The 20,888-nt window shown below is 32.0% G+C and overlaps 1 protein-coding gene and 1 long non-coding RNA gene across 16 annotated transcripts in view; one reads left to right on the plus strand and one right to left on the minus strand.

Moving 5' to 3' along the window:
• Positions 1-20,888, plus strand: part of LOC118199398 (fat-like cadherin-related tumor suppressor homolog) — a 1,041,672-nt gene that overhangs the window by 757,347 nt on the left and 263,437 nt on the right. For all 15 annotated transcript variants that reach the window (XM_085808597.1, XM_085808606.1, XM_085808602.1 and 12 more), the window contains one exon: positions 8,267-8,581. In XM_085808597.1, coding sequence (XP_085664723.1) covers positions 8,267-8,581 — 315 coding nt within the window. The remainder of the gene's footprint in view (positions 1-8,266; positions 8,582-20,888) is intronic.
• On the minus strand, positions 4,062-13,746 carry LOC118199420 (uncharacterized). The gene is made up of 2 exons (XR_004759938.2): positions 13,645-13,746; positions 4,062-4,913 (listed from the first exon to the last, which is right to left on the minus strand). It is a non-coding gene; the product is annotated as an uncharacterized LOC118199420 (long non-coding RNA).

The following is a 20,888-nucleotide window of genomic DNA, read 5'->3' on the forward strand; positions in this document are numbered from 1 at the left end:
CCTTATTCTTAATATACAACTCATGCGAATGGATTTTTTATACCATTAGAGTAGGTAAAATAGCAAAATAGTATAGAAAATGAGGCAGTAAGGAAGATAATGATCTCGTGACCCAGTAAAAGCTACCTTACCACTCAAATGCCTCAATACTATTATAAGATATTTGTCCCGCCTTCCTAGCGTGCCTTCATGGTGTAGTGGTTCTGCACGCTGGGCCGGTATTCCAGAGGTCCGCGATTCGATTCCCGGCGAAGGCGTTGCTAATTTTTCATCTTTCCGGCTTCCAAAAATTCTAATGTCTTTACAGTGGCGCCCGAACTAAAAGGCGGTGGTTGATGATTTCTGACCACCCAGGATTTTGCGATTGAGTCCCCTAAAAACCCCAGTCGCTCCTTTAAAAGGGGGAGTATGTAAGGTATTTCTCCCGCCTTCCTAGCGTACCTTCGGGGTGTAGTGGTTCTGAATGCTGGGCCGGTATTCCAGAGGTCCGCGGTTCGATTCCCAGCGAAAGTGTTGCTAATTTCTCATCTATCCGGCTTCCAAAAATCCTAATGTCTCTACACTATCAGTTATACCGCTTGTATGTATATTTATATATTTAACTAACATGCATAATTGAAATAATCAGTCCTGTTTCTTTTATGGAATACCTAAATAATGATCTGCCATCCGCCAAGTGATATCTGACTATGTGGTTTCACTTTTCTCATGGATTAGATCACACGAAATTATAATTTTTGAAAACTGAATTAGGTTACGCTTGAAAAAGTCTAACATTTTTACTTTAAAAAAAAAGTCTACATTTATTAATCGTTCTATCAGATATACTGCTTCATCAAAGTGGCAAGTTACTGTTGGAATTCTCCGAATAGCTTAGTTTCACCTCAAAATATTCTTCTCTTTTATATGTAAAGATAAAATTTATGTGAATTATTTATGGAGAATGAACTTTTTTATACCATACTGCAGTTATAATTTTGAATTAATATTAATAAAATTGGTAATTAGTTCTAAAATCAAAGCTAAAATTTTAAAAACTAATGATTTATTGCATTTTAGGTAAAAGTGAAACTATCGTTATTTGTATTCATATTAAATAGATTTGCTGAATAAATACTCTCCTAAGTCATTCCGAAGTATCCCTTTCATTGAAGTTGATCACTGTTGAAATAGAGGATATATATATGCGTGGATGCATGTATGTGTACATACGCTGTTTATTCTACAAGTCAGGAAATATTTTACTCATTTTTTTCTCTTACTGATTCTAAAATGAAAATTCTGGGCAACATAAATATTTCTAGCGAAGGAGAATCTGCCTTGAAATCCCACTATGAAAACTTTGACAGGATTTTTTAGCGTGAAGAGCAAGAAAGATCGGAACCGTCTTTTCTTTTCAGATCATGTACATTATCTTAGACCATGAAATATTTCTTTCTCTATATTGACAAAAACTACGCAACTTGCTTTAAAGCTTTTAGACCTCTTTTTCTACCGTTTTAGAAAATGAAATTTTTTCCTGAAAAGTAGATGATGTCTATATTAAACTAAGAAAGACGTTTAACGTAGACATAGACCACTTTTATTTTCTAAGAATTTATCTGTATGAGATTTCATGAACTGGTGCAGATATTTTTTATTTTATTTATTATTGCTTCATTGTAGACTGAAAACATTTTTATAAATTGCAAAATCTGGCTCTGTAAATGGAGTAAAGGTACAGTTTTAAGACAGGCAATAATATTTTCGATGAACACTATACTTTAGCAGCGATTTTTGTTTTAGTTTCACAAACCATAATAATTCTAAAAAAACGTTAATTACACTACGAACCTTCCGCCTCGTGATTGCACCAAACTTCCGAATCATGTAGGCAGGATATCAAACTCATATTGTATAAAATATTATTTAAATTTTCAAACTCCCCCAACTTTTGCTGTCAGTTAATGAAATATATTTTCATTGTTGTAACGTACATTTTGAAAGGCTTTCATTGTTCGATGTTTTGGTCACTCATAATTTTAGCTAATTTTCATGCATTTCTATCTGTATATCACAGCCTCTCAAAGATTCATGATGTGTAACTAAATTGTAACTAACAATGCGAGTATATTTATTTCAAGAATGACTTCCAGGTGCATCATAGATCAGCAATCAGACAAAAATTAATTTCGCTCTTCCATTCATTCAGACATTTTTGACACTGTTAAAAACTTAAGTTAAAAAATGAAAACAAGACATATATTTTCAAAGTGGTCATGCATTATTTGTGGAATAATTTATTTAAGGTATTGTTAAATTATTTGTTTTTAAATAAAAGGTGTATTAGTACTTATTTCATAATAGTGTTCAAATCGTGAGGTAGAATGCTGCTTTGTAATGCTTTAGCTTGATTTGTTTCATTAAAACTATAGACTTTTCTTATTCAAAGACGTGACAGAAGCAACGTTTTCGCTTATTGTGCTTCCTTATACTCACTTCAGTGTGTTAACGTATAAGGAATTTTCTCCTTCCTTGCTTCATGCCTTTTTGTTGTAACTGGAAGCATGTCCGACTAGAATCGGGAGGTGCAGAGGTAGAATACAGGGAATGACATTAGCAGATTTTATATGTTTTCTGCTTTGGTAAATCTCTAATATCTCTGCAGATTTATGCTAAAGGTAGTGTCGAGTTCTAAATCAGTGTTACTAACTGGCGTTTAATCTTCACGATTAAAAGTGCATATTTGATGAAGCTGGTTATAATCTTGACAGGTACTTAAAATATAAGGTTTGCGCGACTTAAATCATAGGCAGTAAAATGCTTCTAGTACATGTCAGTTATCGTTTCCGGTTGGGAATATTGGTAAAACCTAACAAGAAGATCCAGAAGAAAACACTCATTTCCTCAGCACCGCTAGTACCACTTTTAAGAGGAATAGAAAGAAAAGGGGGAAGGAGAAATCGAATTCTCTTACGGACAGATTTTTCATCTGTTCTTCTCCCTAGAGCTGGCGAACAAAATTCATTTATGATCTTCAAGAGCAGGCGCCTGAGAAAAAAATAATAATAAAAAAAAAATGCATGCTTCTTTTACTTTTATCTTCTTTCACTTCATTCTCAATCTCTCGCGCCATTGCCTCTATTCCTTGGAATAACGTATTCTCTAACGCACCCGGTTGCCTGCTGAAGCTGAAGTTGAAGTAGATGATGATGAAGAACGATCAGGAGCGCGTTAAAGGAGCAACCTTCCTTTTATTTTGATTCACCGTTTTTCCCGTTTTCCCTGATGCCTTTAGATAGCTGGAATGTAATGGCATCATCGATAAAAATGGCTCTAATAACGCTCTGTGTTAAAAATAGCGCATATGGATGTTATTGAATATAGGAGACGTACATAAATAATGACGGTGAATTTTGAAGTAGGTCACAGTTGTGAAAACAAGATATCTATTTAAGTAGTGAACTGTAAATAAAAATTGTAAATATTAATGGCTTTCATTTTTGCATCATATCAACACACTAATCTTAGACATTACTTCGATAATCTTTCAGTGTGTGCGTAGATTTTTTAGTTATATAGCTAAATCGTTTCCCTTCACTGAAAGATTGCTTTGTATAGCTTTGTTGTCTCCATTTAAAAAGAGCTACAGTTACATCACAAAGGCAGTCTATAGATTTTTAAATGGCAACGATTTGTGTAAGTAGTCATATATAATTTTAATACATGTAAACAACATTTCGGTATCATTGTTAAAATTTAATGAGAATTACTATTTGATTAAATGCTTTTTATTTAGCTGAATAATATTTATACAAAATTCTGACATGACTTTAAATATTTTATGAAATATGCAAGAATACTGGTGTAAACTTTTCTGCAATAGACTAATAGTCCGCAATAGACTTCAAATATAAATTAGATCCCACTACAAAACGATAAGTATTACTAACTGTTTAACTAGTTGGAATTAATTTCAGGTATATTTCCCATTAATTTATTGTCATAGTCATCCAAGCATGCATTCAGCGAAGCATCTTTCAAGTGCCGGGAATTTCTTATTGCTAATTAAAACACAGAAATTCTGTGGCAAATAATTTATTAATGAGAAATATGTAAGAATATATCGTAGTTTCAATACATTTAAGTTACATAGTAATATATCACACTAACAATAAAAAGCAGATTAGCAAATCATAACCTTAAAAAAAATGGTCAAATGCATATTGCAGCTGTTGCCCTTTTTTTTAATCAGAATTAAGTCAGAACTCGGTCATTCACCTAAAACAATAAGTGCTAAATCAGGCATGTAGCAACAACAGTCAAATCAGCACAACTGTATGCTATAAAGTGCGCTTTCTAGAAGGAAATTTCATAAGAGGTTTCAGCCAATAGGATTTCACAAAAAATAGGTATAAAAAAATTAAGCAATGATATCCATTTCAAGCATAACATATAGAAACAAAAAAAAACTGTGCACACTTTATATTAAAACGAAAAAACTCTCAGTAAACAAATAAAAGCGAATATTAAGATAATAGCATTTTTAAACTTAAGCTTCTTAATTAATATTTTTAAAAAGTAGAAATTTTTTTTAAATAATTATATAAAATTTTCCCTAGATAAGTATGAAAGAAGTGTTAAAGTTTAAAAAGAAAATTTCGAAACGTTCAAATTCTGTACTCAAGTAATGCAGCTTAGTTTTGACGATCTCGCCAACATTTTCTCTTCAAATTCTAGCTTGCTGAGCTGCTTCTCGAAGATATTTCTGTGGGCTCCTAGCATAAGCGTTTTCCGTTTTTTCGATCTTTTCTTTGAGGACAATTGATAGTTCTCTCTGTCACTTGTCGTCCCAGCTCTTGGATTATGGCGGAATTGAAAGTATTCTTCAATAATAAATTCACGATGTTCAGTTAAATATATAGCTATTTTTCCTGGAAGAAAGTATGGAGAATTAGAAAATTTCATCAAGTATTTTAAATTGAATGGGTTATATTGAAATTCATTTAATTGAATTTTATAAATATTAGACTTTATTTCCAACATTTGAGGTTAACGTAATTCATGGTGTATGAATCACGCGAAGTTGAAATAATAACAGCTTGAGTATTTCTTCTTTTATATATTCTACAGAGGAAAGAAAACAAAACGGAAAAAAAGTAATTATTTTTATTTTTTTATTTTAGCTATTTTGTAATTTTAATTAAAAGCAATATAGTATGAACGCATAATGTATCGAGAGGTAGTGACATTTTTGCTGTCATATTTTATATCACCAGCTTTCGGATACAATACAGTTCGTTTTATCTCATTTATATGATGTTTTTTATAATGACTACAAATGCATTTCAGATAATTATCAAGGTAAAATTCAGACCTAGATGGTCTTACGATAGGGCTAATTTAGACTAAGGACAGCCCTACCGTAGCATAGTCTAGGTTGAGCAATACCGTATTCTGCATCACCAGCTTTCAGATACAATGCGTTTTATTTTATCTCATCTATACGATGTTTTTCACGAAGATTACAAATTCACTTCGGATAACTATCGAGGTAAAGTCAGCCCTACCGTAGTCTGTCATTATACAAATATATTCACTTCAAATATTAATAGATACCAGAAAAATAAAAAAAATAATAAAATCCCGCGAGTCCAAAATGAGCTTGCCTTTTGTATTATCGTTCGATGAAGGATTTGTAATTTTGACTGTATGTTTGATGTTTTCTATGATTATTAAAGTTTGTATATTGTACTGGAGATGAAGCTGAATAAAATCTGGAATTAGCGAAAACAAATTACTCAATTCTGATACTTGTTAAAATATTTTGTTCCCATCTGGATATCAGGCACATTCCATATGAAGGAAAGCATCAGTCAATAAGGGTATAGTCAATGCAGCAATCAATGTCATCAACAGTCAGTACATAGTCAATGTAGCAGTCGGTGTCATCAGCAATCAGTGTTTCAATTTTTACTTCTGTGGGCAAAAATTAGCTGCTGTATTAATGTTGGCGAAGTTAAGTAATAAATTTAAATCTGTCTTATTAGCTAATTGTCAGTCGTCAAAATTTTTCGTGTAGAGTTACAGAAAACAGAGATTAACCACCTGCCGTAAAGTTGTAATGAAGATATAAACATTTTTTTCGACGATAATAAACGGACAGTATGTTTAATTTAATTTTTATGCAATATATTGCTTTCATACATTAAAAGTTAAATGCACATGTAAAAACATTATGCTATTTTTTGAATCAGGAGATAGGGAAAATGAGGTGTGACCTCGCCGAGACTCGAACCTGGACCTGTCGAATACGCACCGAGTTTGCTAACAATTACGTTTCGAAAGCATGCAGAAAGGAGGAATATAATACTCTTCTAAAGGGCAACTGGGGATTAGGGGACCCAATTGCCAAATCCTGCTGGTGAAGAATCATTATCCACCAGCGTTTAGTTCGGGCGCCATTGTAGAGACACTAGATTTTTTTTTTTTTTTTTTTTTTTTTTTTTTTTTAAGCAGTAGATTTGAAAAATGAGCAATGTCCTCGCCGGGACTCGAACTTGGACCTCTCGAATACGCACCGAATGTTCTAACCGTTACACCACGAAGGCATTCTGAGAAGAGAGAGAGAGAATTCATTATGCACTTTTGTATAGTCATACTAAATTATTATGCATATAAACATAATTTTTCTGATGATCCAGTCGTATTAGTAAGCTAAAAAAGATTAGAAGAAAGGAAAGATAAAAGGTATTTCCGTTCTTAAAATAATATAATTAAATAAAAATGCGCTACGATTTTTTTCTGATTATTTGATTCAGATTAAATCAAATAAATCAAATGGAATATTAAAAAATTCGGTTGTAAATTTTCAGTCATATTTCATTAGCCTTTTGCAAAGTTTATTTAAAAGAACTTCTTTCATACTAGTCGTTATGTTATTTTGGCATACTGGTGGTTTGCCCATTTCTGCATTAATATCTAATTTGTTCAATAAGAACTACTTTATATATCTACCGCGAAATTTATGTTGCGAAGGAAATAGTTTTCCGTTTATTTTTAAAACTCGTTTGCATTTATTCTTTTAATTTTTAGTTATTTTATGTCTTGTTTGTTTTATGGTTTACTGCACAATTTGATCATTCTGATCTTTTATTCTGAAGGAAGGACAGTCATGAACTTTAAATACTCGTACTTATGTTTAGCTACTGTGCTTCTGTTTCGTTTTTATTTATTTACCGCTTTACATCTTTAACAAAAGAGACGTTGAATATTTTTAAAATTTTTTTCTTATTTGTTTCTTTCTGTACAGTTGTATTTCATCTATCTGTTCTATCTAATCTATCTATCCATCGATCGATCGATCGATAGATAGATAAATAGATAATCACATAGAAACATGCGCAAAGATATATAAATGATACTTCGAAAAGCTGCTTTATTTCTTTAATATTGGACTTAAAATATATATTTCTAATTACAGAAATCTATATTTCTAATTACAGAGTTCCTTGAAAGAAAGCGCAGAATTTTACGAAAGCTGTTTAACATTGTTGAGGTTCGTTCAGAAAAATAAAATCAAAAAAATATTTAAATTAGTTCGTTCAGAAAAATATTAAGTTTATATATGGTCACCGCAGAGTAAAATATCCAGTTAATAAAATATTTACAGTTTGTAGAAACGTTAGGGTTTATCGATGCAAAAACGTGACAAATGTGTGGTGCCCTGTCGGGGATTCGAACTCCGGACCTCCCGAATACGCGTTGAGCGAGCTTCCAGTTACACCACGAAGGCATGCAGCAGCAAGAAAGGAAGTACCTTATAAGTTTTTAATTAGTTAAAAAGAGGAAGTTCTTAACCTTGTTTGCAAAACCCATAAAAATACTCGAGAAAAGATTTGCTGACTTGAATCATTTTTTTCGGTGCTTAATATCGACCTAAATTCAAGTCTTCCTTGAATAAATTCAAAGATCAGCTAGAAAACAAAACTTTTTAGTTACAGTGATTAACGGCTTTATCTAGAATGAAACAACACCCATTTTTTTAAATTTTAAACGGCTTCTTCATTTAATTCCGTTGAAAATGTTTGTAGAGCTTATCTTCTTGAATATGCATATATGTCATATGCATACGTATATATATATATATATAAAACACACGACTGTGTAAAATAGATAGGTATTGACATGCTAATTTGTTTTAATGTGCATTTATAAAATGATTTGTCTGTCAATATATTACGTAAATGAAAATCTTATTCGGTTCTATCATTTCTTTTCTCAATAGGTAATATACGCACCAGAGCTGTTTTGGACAGAGAAACTAGTCTTCGTTATTGGTTGACTGTTATTGCTCAGGACAGAGGAGCTGTTCCATTGACTTCTCGGCTAGACGTGTATGTCGAAGTTGAAGATGAAAATGACAACACACCATTGACTTTCGAGCCAGCGTACTATCCAAACATTCCAGAAAATTCCCCAGAAGGCACTACCGTGGTCAAGATGGACGCTTTCGATCTGGACGTTAATCCCGATCAAAGGATTTCCTTCCATATTACCGCCGGAGATCCTCAAGGCTACTTTGCGCTCGACTCTACCACTGGTGAGTCATTTACGCTTTATGAGTTCCGTCATTTGGTTGTTTTTTGGATAGACATCGGCTTTTCGAGTCTCTCAGAAAATCCCTATAGATTGGGGTTTACTGACTTGGACGGTTTCCAAGAAGCTTTATTTGGCCCTGTATTGTAATTGACTGCATTATTTAAGTGATTGATTTAAACATAAATTGGTTAAATTGAATCACTTTATGTAGAATGAAAATACATAACAAATAAGAGGGAAAAAAATAAAATGATATAATGTCTATCATTCACTAAACTTTTAAAAGATGCGAGAAAAATGCATTTTCAAGATATTGCTAAACTTTTATATTCTCATAAACTGAATTTTAAAGCATTATCCATTTGTACATTAGCATTATCCAAACTGAATTTATGCATTATCCAGGAATCTTCCAAATTTTAATTCCTTACATTATTTAGCAATACGTTTTAAAATGTGATCAATATGTGAAAATATACTTACACTATAAAAGGTTGCATTATTTATTTTAAAATAACATTATATTTTGTAGAAGGATTATTGGCTGACTAACTCTGTAAACCACAATAGTAGCAGGTTTTTTCCCCTTCTAGATAAAGTCCAAGAAATGCTTTCTCCTATATTTAAATCTAGAAATGCAACTTTGCAGATGATGGTTGATGTAAGAAAGTAATCATTTAGCATTTTTCAAGTCAATATTTGAAAATATTTTTGTAATTCAAAAATGCCTTGAAAGGGTTTTGAAATTAAACTACTTGAGCCACTTAATGCTAAAAGTTTCAAGAGATTTCACCTGTTGTCTTGTTTCGATACCGTAAATTGCACTGTGCAGCTTTTTGCAACCTTTACAAATAAGGTTTTAGTTTTAAAATTATTTTAGCTTTAATTCTGAATTCAAAAGTCATTTCATTTCTTTTCTGCTTTTTACTATACAATCTAAAACCTGATTTCAAGTGTCAGAATTTATCAGAATGGTAGTGGCAGTAAAAAAGTTGAGTACCTTTTTATCATCTTTTTGTTTATTTACATGAGACTCATTAACGGACATTCTGAAATTCTTTTAAGAATTAATTTCGAAATACTCCTGCAAAAATTTTATGTATAATTTGCAATGAACAGGGTTTTGACAGAATCTCCGGTTTTGAACCTAAACAAAATATGTTTAACTCGAACATAAATTAAATAAAATTTTTAAGCTGAGCATAAACGCAATAAGCACAGTAAGCAATTAAAGACATACCTTTATGATGAGAAATTATTTTTTTAATTCGCAGTCTTCTTGGCCGACCGCAAAGGCCTGCTTAATAAGGCTTGTTTTAGTTTACCCATAAAAATAGCTGTAGAAGTCCAGACAAAATATAATCATGCCTCCAGACTTTCAAAATTTAATGAAATCGTTTTATTTCAGATTGATTTGCAATAAAACGAGCTCTAATTTCTTATTATAAAATAATTAATTAAATTTTTTAACTGTTTAGTTATCTTAATAAACTTTTGCTAGTAATACAGCACATTTACTTGAGCAGCTTAGGCTAAAATGTTTTACAACTTAATCTTCAGGATGTTTTAAAGTTTAGCATGCGAAAGATAAAAATGAAAACTTTTTGTCCAGGAAGGTTTATATTATTCGATCTTAAAAAAAAAAAAAAAAAAATACAAGGCCCACCAGCGGCCGAGCGGTAAAGACGCTGAACACTGGTAGTTCGGTCTGAGGTTCGAATCCCGCGAACGGGATGGCTGCATGGGCGTTTTCGTGGTTTTCCCCATGTGTAACGTGTATACGAGCCAGTTTCCCTTAGAAAGTCCTCCACGAAAGGCATCCCTCCCTTTAGGCAGATAGCCCTCGTGTGCTTTGCCATAATTAAATACACCAACACCAACTTAAAAAATACAATGTTCATAATATTTCTTGTCTTCGCTTTATGCGCTAATGATGCACTAGTCATTCAGGCGATTTCGATTTTCCTCCTTCATTATTTACATTCTCAGATAGAGATTTTCTAGTTCTTTCTTTTCATTCTGTAATCATTACTTTTCTGTTTCGATTCATTTTACGAAAGTATGTAACTTGTATACGAGCCAGTTTCCCTCAGAAAGTCCTCCACGAAGGCATTCTTCCCTTTAGGCAGATAACCCTCGTGTGCCTTGCCATTATAAAATACATCAAAGATCATTTATACGAAAGATGTCTCCTTGTTTCGTTTGCTATATATCGAAATGACCGATTAGAATATTAACCTTCCAGAACGCGCTTGGCAATTTTACATGAGCACGCACGTGTCGTATTTTTTACGACATCCGTTATTTTACAGTTTTTGGCACGAAAAACGACAGAAATGAGTGAATGTTGATAATAAATTTGTTAAGAAATAAAATATTAACCTTACTATTGCAAAATACAAATGATATCACATTCAAGTATAAGTAAATTAGTTTTAAATTCTTAAGTTAGTGAGATGGAAATGCAGTGATATCTTTCATTATAGAAAATTTTAAATTTATTATTTAATAATTATATTTTAAAATCGAACTAATTTTAACATTCATCAAAGGCAAGTACAGACAAATAAAAAAGGAAAACATTCACCTTGGTAGGAAAAAAAATATGTTTAGCAGTACTTACTTCTGCAAGAATATTTACTTCTTACTGGTTACAAAAACGCGCTTTAAACTAACTTTAATATTTTTATCTATTTCTAAAAATAGAAATAAAAGAAAATAAGGGATGGAAATCGCTATTGTTCTCCCATCCAAAGGTTTCCTTGTCTTTCTTTTCTTCATCAGATAATTCTTGAAGAATGCGAGCAAAATCAGCTGGTTGCACATATTTTTTTTGCCATGGAAACCGATATAAACATTACAGAGCCAAATGTATACAAATTAAAATAATACACGACAATTAATAGTACAAATTTACAAAATATTTGAGAAAAAAAATATTTTCCGAATTTTCACCCACGACCACGCGCGTGCTGTAACTTTTACGAAAAGGTTCACAAAAGCCCAGTTAAAAAAAAGTCAATTTACTTCCTTTTGGCACATTCCATGATGTGGAGAAGGGTAGAAAGGAGGAATAGAAATGACCTTCAAACGTCTCAGCTTCGATATGCGAAAAATACGCATTAAAAACAGAATTTATCGTAAATTTTGCGCATACGTGCGTGCTGGAGGGTTGAAGCATTAACGTTTATATTTTGTATGCATTTTTTCATAAATGTATATTATGTTATTGCTTGTTTGGTTTATTTGGCATTTAAATAGTGTAATCATTCTGATATTGTATAATTTAAACTCTTTATTTTCCTTTTGCGATTTCATTTATCAAAATACTCGTTTATAATGACGGGTATTTTGATCGAAAAAAAAAAAAAAAAAAAAGAAGGAGGTTTATTTTTGAGTAAATACCATACTACAGATGCCATGGTTTTTAGCAATTGGACCTATGCTAAATTTTTATCATACTAATAGAAACGTTTCTTTTTTTTTGGGGGGGGGGTTACATAAAATAATATCGCAAAAAAATAGGAGGAGGTTTATTGTTGAATAAAAATAGGAGGAGGTTTATTTTTGAATAAATACTATACTAAAGATCCCATGGTTTTTAGCAATTGGACCTATGTTAAATTTTTATCATACTAATAGAAACTTTTTTTTGCATAAAATTAATTTATTTTGGTATTATCTTATCTATAAAATAAGTTAATATTCAATTTTTTTTTCGCTTTATCTTTCGTTGAAGACATTAAAGTTATACAAGCATCAGGTAAAAAGTAAAATGTGATTAAAATCTAGTTTTGTAATAATATAAAAATATGTAATTTACGATTTTTATTGTCTGAGTACTTATTATGAATGATTTTATACAAACTTTTAAAAATATACTGATTCAGAAAATAAGGGTCACTTGAATTGTTTGAGATAAGGACGACAGTTTGAAACCAAAATTTTCAGGATGATGTATTGCCAGCTAATAAAATAAAATAAAATTATAATAAACGGAAAAAATGTATGAACCTGAAAAAAATGACTAGGAAATACGCTATTTAAAAAAAACGATAGCGTAATAAAAAGTCGTAGGAAAATGAACCCGCAGGAGGAAAAACGCCGACGGTAAAAAGTTCAATCAAATGAAGAAAATGGACAAAAAATAGAAGCTTATGCGTAGAAAAATTTTCAGCTAACGTTTTCATTTTTAATGCAATTGTGTTATAAAGGCAGTCCGCTTTTAATCATTGTTTTCTAAGAATACTAAGTTTTGTTTATATATCATTATAGCAAAAAACAGGTCGTGCCTTACTTTTATCAAATCTACGAGTAATTATTTTTTAAAATCCAAAAAAAAAAAAGGGAAGAAAATTCACCAGTATTTTCTATTTATAACATAAAATGAGATATCCAATGAACATCTAAAGCGTTACAGAAATATGGAAGATATTAAAAAAAACTTTATCTCGCTTTTATTTAAGAGACTCTCCCTTCAACCTTCATTTTTATCATAGACTATGTTTTATTTGATTTAAAATTTATTGTAAGTATAAAAAATAGAAAACAGTTAATGATTAGAAGCTAAACTCTTATCTCTAGATTACGAAAGTAAGTCTCGTAGGAAACCACATTTCTGCATAAATATAATACACTATACCTCAACTTCTGCAATTTAATGTATCAACTTTCTGACAAATGTTAGAGGTTCATATCATTACATTACTCTGTCCTTTATTAAACAGTTTTTCACCATCACTACGATATTAAAGTAGTATATAAAAAACAAGGAGCATTAAAATATCCGCTATGAAAGTTAATTATCTACCAGTCATGATATTAAAATTACATTTCATTAATGAAAAAAAATCTAAAAACTTATATTTAAATCTGGAATGCAGAGATACTACACCAAATTATAAAGAAAAGAATTTTCGGTGTTTAAAAAGAAGGGTAAAGTCTATTTCTTTGACATGTATCCAATTCATATGATAATCAATAATTATACCAACAGGTTATCACCGAAATTTAGAATTAAATTTTATTCGTAAAAGATAATCCTTATCAAGTTTGTTATCTTACTACTTTAGATGCTTGTCAAAAATGAAATCTTGCAGGTGAAAATTCCAGTAGCATCCCACTGTGGGAAATTTTGAACTTAAACCAACAGGAACTACGCTGATGATACGTTTTGATGGATAGCATGTAGATAATTCATGTGTCACATGTTTCAAATGCAGGTGTTTCTTGATCTTGGCATTGTGGGATTATTTTTTGACTATAATTGCTGCGTAGGATTTACTGTTGGGTGTCGATTAGCGTCGAAGCAATCAGATGTTAAGTGCTTTAATGACAAGATTGCCAAACAGCAAGTTGCGTCGTTTTAGTAAATTTACTGAATTAGTTCTAGAAGTGAAAAAGTTATTTCCAGGCACCTTGCATATAATAATAACTCATTTCCCGTCGTCGCGCTAAGGAATGCCTTTGCCGTAACACCTTCTGCGAACCACTATTTTCAGTTATGTAATCAAAAATACGTAGTAAAATATGCCAAATATAAAACATCTTGAATTAAATGTAAATCTATATTAAAAACAATATTTTTCTATAATTTGCGTACATTTATTGATAACGAGCTGATGAACAAATGTGCCTTTCTGCAAAAACTTTTTTGTGACATCTCATATATAGGAGTGGAAACAACGACACGATTTATGTAATAACGTTTATATATAATATTTACCCATGGAAATAAAAATAGTTTTATTTAGCGAAAAAAATGAAACATCGTTCTAAAATCTATGCGCTTATATATAGAAAATAAATAAGAAAAAAGTGAGGGAAATGTAATAGCGATAAATATATTGATATCAACAAAAATTTTGATGAAAGAGCTCATTTAACACTGCATCTGTAGTACATTTATAGTCTATTTTGGAACTAATGTTTTAAAACGGAACTTCTTTTTCTCCACTACAAAAGTACCATTAGTTCTTCATAAGTTTTCTTTGCTTTACAGCGATTTAGGTCCTTTAATTCTTTGGATCCAACATCTTGTCAGAGATATATTTGTCTTTTTTGCTTCTTTTAAAGGAACATATGGCCACAATATCATTTTCCGATGGCAGCTGCTGATTTTACAAACACCAGCGTTATATGACATTATAGACAGGACAGATTTTCTGTATCATTGTAATTTTCTTTCTGTATATTAAACATCCTTCATGTTTTAAATCTGTCGGAAAATCTCATGAATGAGAATTTGCCCAATGTTTTAATAAAATCTTTTTGGATAATATTTTGTGTAATTTAGCAAATTTATTTTAACTGATTAACTTCTTGGATAAACTTTTTAATTTATTTTAACTGTTTAACTTTTCTGAAACACTTACGATATACTGCTAGAACTAACTATAGAAGTTAAATGTGGGAAATAAATAAGGGAAACATATGGGATGACTTTCTGTAACTTTTAGTCAGTCAGCATTTAAAAAATGTGTATTTCAGAGCAGTTCCAGTGTTTGAATAGAATTTTGGTAAGTACAAAAAATGCGTAAAATCATGAAAAGGATATGTTTTAAAGAATTTGTTATACTTTTTTTTTTAAGATCACTGGTGGCAGATCACGTTTTATCCGTAAAGGAACGCAAAATACACAGTAATGACATTATTTTACACAACTTCCTTTTTTTTTTATCTCGCGCTTTTTAAAAAATCCAGGTCTGAAAGGCTTAATTCTAATCACAGGGCTTCGGCTTTATGACTTAAATCTGTGGCCTTGAATTATAATTTTGTTATACATGAATTATGTTGTGATTTGGTCTATTCGATTACGGCAAAGCACACAAGGGCTCTCTGCTTAAGGGGAGGGATACCTTCATTTAGGACGTTCTAAGGGAAACTGGCTCTATACACGTTACACATGGAGAAAACTAAAAACGCCCATGCAGCCAGCCCGTTCGGCAGGATTTGAACCCCCGAACCGAACTACCAGTGTTCAGCGACGTTACCGCTCGCTTTCTGGTGAACTGTTGTAATTTGATGAGTCGTTTTTACTTTTTATGTTGAGAAATGTCACAGTTTATATTTTTACACGTTTCAAATCAGAACTACTCGGAATCCCTGTAGCAATCGTTTACCTCTGTAGCAATTTCAGTTAGCGTGCTCCTCACTTTTTTTTTCAAATGTGACTACTAATGTAAGCGATTTAAGTATCATACTAGCATTGGACTGCTAATGTGAGTGATTTAAGTATCACAGTAGCATGCAATACACAACGGCCTTGATTGCTGAAGTTAACCGCCATTAACTTCATCCGTTAACTGCTGTATAACATTCATTATATGTACTGTCGAGCAAGTAAAATTAAAGATTATTATTTCTGTGCTGTTGTATCTCATCCTTTTACACTGCTTATGTTGTTGGATGATATTTACATAACTTTGGGTGACCTAATAATTAAAAATCATAGGATTTCCGACCTTGAAATTTGTATGATCATTGATACTGAACGTGATGGGTTATTACTTCATTTTAGCCGAACACTGTGAATGTAAGTAAAGCAACACGGAGTCATGATCAATAAAGAATGCCGCAAAATCCAAGTCTCGTCTTTTTTCCCTGGTGAAAAATAATGTTGTTTCGTAATAGGGGGTATTAATGGCACTGGTATTAATGGCAGTTTAGAAGCTAAGCCAAATATTCAGAATTCTAGATATTGTCTGCTTGATGTGATTGCAATTAAAAAATTGGCATATTAAAAATTTAAAAAATCATTTTCTATATTTCTGCGATAATAGAGTTAGCAAGTTCTAGATTTTCTGAAATACAAATTTTTTTTAAAGTTCATTGGTTTTAGGATCATTCCGTACGTTACTTATTTATTTTACAATAGCATGAATCATAGGTCCGCAATGTTTTGTATGTAAAATTATATAAATAAAAAACTAGTTTAAAATTCCATCTGAGTTAACTAAGCTCTAATAATCGGATCTTTTTTCATTGTAATAAACAGTTTTGAGAGCTGACACCTTATGATAAAACGGCCTGTAGATGAAAATACATCTACGAACTCGAATATTTCAACTTGCGTTTTTTACTTGGAACGTGTATTAAATTGTCTCACTTTCAAATATTCGGTATTCAGTGTCAATCGTATTTAAAACGCTTGGTTTTACTGAATGCTACAACCTTGTATAATTTAATTTGAGGTGCAATGTATTTGATAAAGATAGGGGGTAAGCTTAATTTCCTTAAATATTGAATTCAGGCATGTTTTATATATATATATATCATATATGTATATTAAATATTGAATTCAGCTATAAAAGTTTTTCAGTCGGTCCGAGGTTCGAATTCCGCGAACGGACTGGCTGCGTGGGTGTTTTCGTGGTTTTCCCCATGTGTAACGTGTATACGAGCCAGTTTCCCTTACAAAGTCCTCCACGAAGGCATCCCTTCTCTTAGACAGATAGCCCTAGTGTGCTTTTCCATAATTAAATTTAAAAAAATACACAATTAAAAGTTTTCAGAATGACGTAGATAATTTTATGAAAGTTGTATCAAAACCTCTGGAGAGAAGGTTACCCTTTTATATTGCCCCGTTAGGGAAAAATTCTGATTAGTAAAATATTTAGCATTGTCCTTTGCACAAAGTGCCATACCATTACGAATAAAATTCGAGGAGCTACTAAAGAACAAATTTACATATCTCAGTGCATATTTTCGGACGAAGTTAAGTGTTCCCTGAATTTACGCAGCAACTGCAAAACAGAGTTGCTACAAGCGAAAAGATTCGATCTGTCTAGGATCGATGTTAAGGAAACAAAGCCTGTAGCCACCTTTCTTGAATATTCCATTTGCATATACTGCATGTTTGGTATTGCTATTATATATGATTATCCAGTGTAGTTATCATAGCTCTATAAGTATTCCATATAGTTCGCTTTTCGAAGCATTGATGAAGAATAGTTATTGCAAGTACCATAACGTGTTGACCCATTTTTACCGAATACGTGTTTTTTATGTTGGGTTTTCTATTCATGCTCTTTTAAAGCAGCGATTTTCTTGCAGTGAATGACAAAAATGTCCATCTGTTGCCCGCTATCATTTCACCATTCTTCATTTGCAGGTTCGAGCGATTTTAGGGCAGCTGGACAAAATAGTGCACTGTCATAGCTATCAGAAAAGGGCTCATAGAATTCGCATTAGGTGTCAGACATACAATAAAAGTTCTTTCATAGCTATATATGTTTATTTTCAAAGAAGATTTTCGTTTTGGAGCACTCTTTGTACGCTTTTCACTGAATTACTTTTGAATACCTGTCATCATTACTCATTTTTCTAAAATAGTGGATTTTTTTATATATATTTCTTACTGTTGGGATAATTAATGGAAACTCAATTTTTCTTCGTACTGATTTAATCGAAAAACCGTAACTCGAGTGTATATAAATTCACGTTCTTTCTCCCAGTAACCAAACCTTAAGTCTTAAAATGTTAATACTTTGTACTTAAATTATTTATCGTTTTAGGATTTATTCGATTAATTAAAAATTGCATTATTATTTTCTTAACATCAGCAACTCTCAGGGGCCTCACTCTTTGTAAGTACCGATGTGTCAACCCAGAGGTACCATAGGCCTTCAAGGGATCACCCTGTTGGTGAGACGGAGGTCACGATCCTGGAGCCCTAGTGATCTTTCTTCCTTTCCTTTTCAAATCTCCTTATTTGTTCCTTTTCCATTTTTTTATCCCCTGTGGTTTTTCCCGTGGAGGTAAGAAGGATTTTCTCATGGAGAAGTTACTTTTTACCTCCATGGGTTTTCCTTTTCGGAGATTAGAGCTCCAAAGTGAGATATTGTTACATCCTTTGTTTCTAGTTTGTCATGGAGAGGAAAGCTCCTACGCGTTTGTCGTGCATTGTGCTCAATACGGTTATAAAGAAGGATCTTGATAGTTGAGAGGCTGAGTACTGTCCCCCACCACATTACTTTGGCCTCTGCTTGAGCTTGAAATGGAAGGGACTTAGCACTTAGCTGCCCCCGCTAGTGTCAGCCGGCTGGTCTACTTGTCCTTAATGTCAGTGGTTTGCGAATAAGCTTTCAAGAGTTGCTGCTTTCGGGAAAGCTTGAATGTAGAGCATGCATTACTACAGGAATGGGCACCACTGCCACAATAAAAGATCAACGACACTATTGCCGTCTCCCTCGCCGTTGCCGACTTACCTCGCCGTTGCCAAGCATGCGTATCAGCCAGAGAGTATCATACTTGTTATTAGCGTGATGTTCACATTCTTCCGAACCATTTGGTCTTTCCCGGTCTTTCCTGATGCCGGTCGTAATAGTTTTATATGTTTTTAAATGTCTTTGCTTAATTGTTTGCTGTGTTTCCTAGTAATGCCACTCTAACCTCTTGGATCAATTTTACACATATCCATTAAATAGTTTGTTTTTTATTCCGGTTTTTGCCTTTGTTGCTTATTTTTTTAGCAGGAGTGTATTTAAAATGGTGCAAAAAAATAAAATAAAATAATTTATACATTTTGGTCTTCTTATGGCCTGCTATATCATGAAGAGAAATAATAGCAGCGATAAAAAAGATCTGTCGAATGTTGATTTAAAAAAAAAGGAAAATTACCTGTTTACCGTTTCGATGAATTTAACAGAAGAGTAAATTAATTGAATTACAGAATGAAAAATATGAAAAAAAAAATTATCATCAACTTTGTCATGAAAAAAATTCTTTAGAAATTTAGATTTATAAAATTAAATTAAGCCTTATTTTTATCATGAAATATTGTAACTGAAGATAGACTTAAAGAATATTGATTAAAAAGTAAATGAAGCGTAATTTTTATCGGAAGATTTCGACATTAAAAGAAATCTTTAAGAACCCGGATTTAAAAGATAAAATTAAAGGTAATCAATTTTATTTCAAGTTAAAAAAATATTGTTTTTGAACATGTATCCTGTCTTTAGAACTTTTGGACAAACCTTTTCTCGTCTAAGAAAGAAATCCCTACTGCTTGCTATTACTCGACATAAATTACAACCACGTGTGATGTCAAGCCGTCAATAGAAACGAATAAAAATATAAAGGAAAGGGCGCGACTCACGTATCGTTTCATTTATTTGTAAACATTACTTCACTTGATGACAACTTGATCTCTTAATAAAGACTCGTGGTAGCCAGTTTTTCCCCCTTCTTTCTTTAATCTTCTTTCAGAGGCCCCATCAGTAGAAGTTATTAGTCTTCGAACCCTTGTTTCCTGTTGTGTCCCTGAATTATTGGAGACTGCTCTTACATGGTTATTACTGGTATTAATGCCAGCACCCGTAGTGTATATATGTGTGCTGAGGTGGATATTTTGTTTGGTTTTACTTTTTGTGTGTTTTATTTCGATATCAAGATCTTCCTTATTTCATTGTTAATCTTCTCACGTATTTATTTTTTCTCGTGTTTCTAGAAATTCCACTTATAAATACTTTTTTAATCTCAATTAAAAAAATGTAGGTATAACATATAAAAAAGAATAATGCCTCTCTTTAGTAGAGTTCTTCGCTGAAGAACGTCTAACCTCATAAGTATTATTTCTAATTGTATTTGATATTCATGTGCATATTCCCAAAGCATTTTGCCTAGAAAAGTACATACCGCGCACTGCTTCACTCAGTGTTATGCTTGGCCTGTACTGACTTCTTTAATTTAAGATCTTGTATATTTAATAGAGGTACAAAAATCAGCTGTACTGAACTGTTCGCTCGTGTAATTTCTTTTCCAAAATCAAATCTTGAGAAAATGTAAATCTTGCTTAATATGCCGGAGGGAGAAAATTCATATTTCTTCAAAATTAGACGTATAGATCTGAAATTGTGAGTGCTGAGATTCCAAAATTTTGCGGTTTGCAAGAGGAATGTGTTTTATTTGAAATGATTTCCTTTGCAGAACATTGGTTTAGATCTGCGTGACTTTTGCTTGAAATCCGAATCATCAAGTGAATTGATGTAAATTTCATAATTCATCAGTGTTCAGTAATAAAGTAAAGCGCATTATCTTAATCTGTGTTACTGTGCCTGTTATCGCGACTGGAATACAAAACTTGAAAAACTTTCCCATTCTTTATCTAAGAAAAAATATATGTACTGTAAATGGTGTAAATTTTTAAAGGGCAAGGGAAAAAAAGTATTTTTATTAAAAAAAACCGAGGAAAAATGCAAGTTGATTAGTATAATTAAAAAACAATAGTTTACAATAGCTTCAAACATTTTTTTTCATTTTAGGTTTAAATTTTTTGCATTATAATTAAATTTACACAAAACTATTTA

This window comes from Stegodyphus dumicola, chromosome X1 (assembly GCF_044657685.1).
Source record: "Stegodyphus dumicola isolate Sdum_Otavi_A_Nest chromosome X1, ASM4465768v1".
NCBI classification, from domain to species: domain Eukaryota; kingdom Metazoa; phylum Arthropoda; class Arachnida; order Araneae; family Eresidae; genus Stegodyphus; species Stegodyphus dumicola.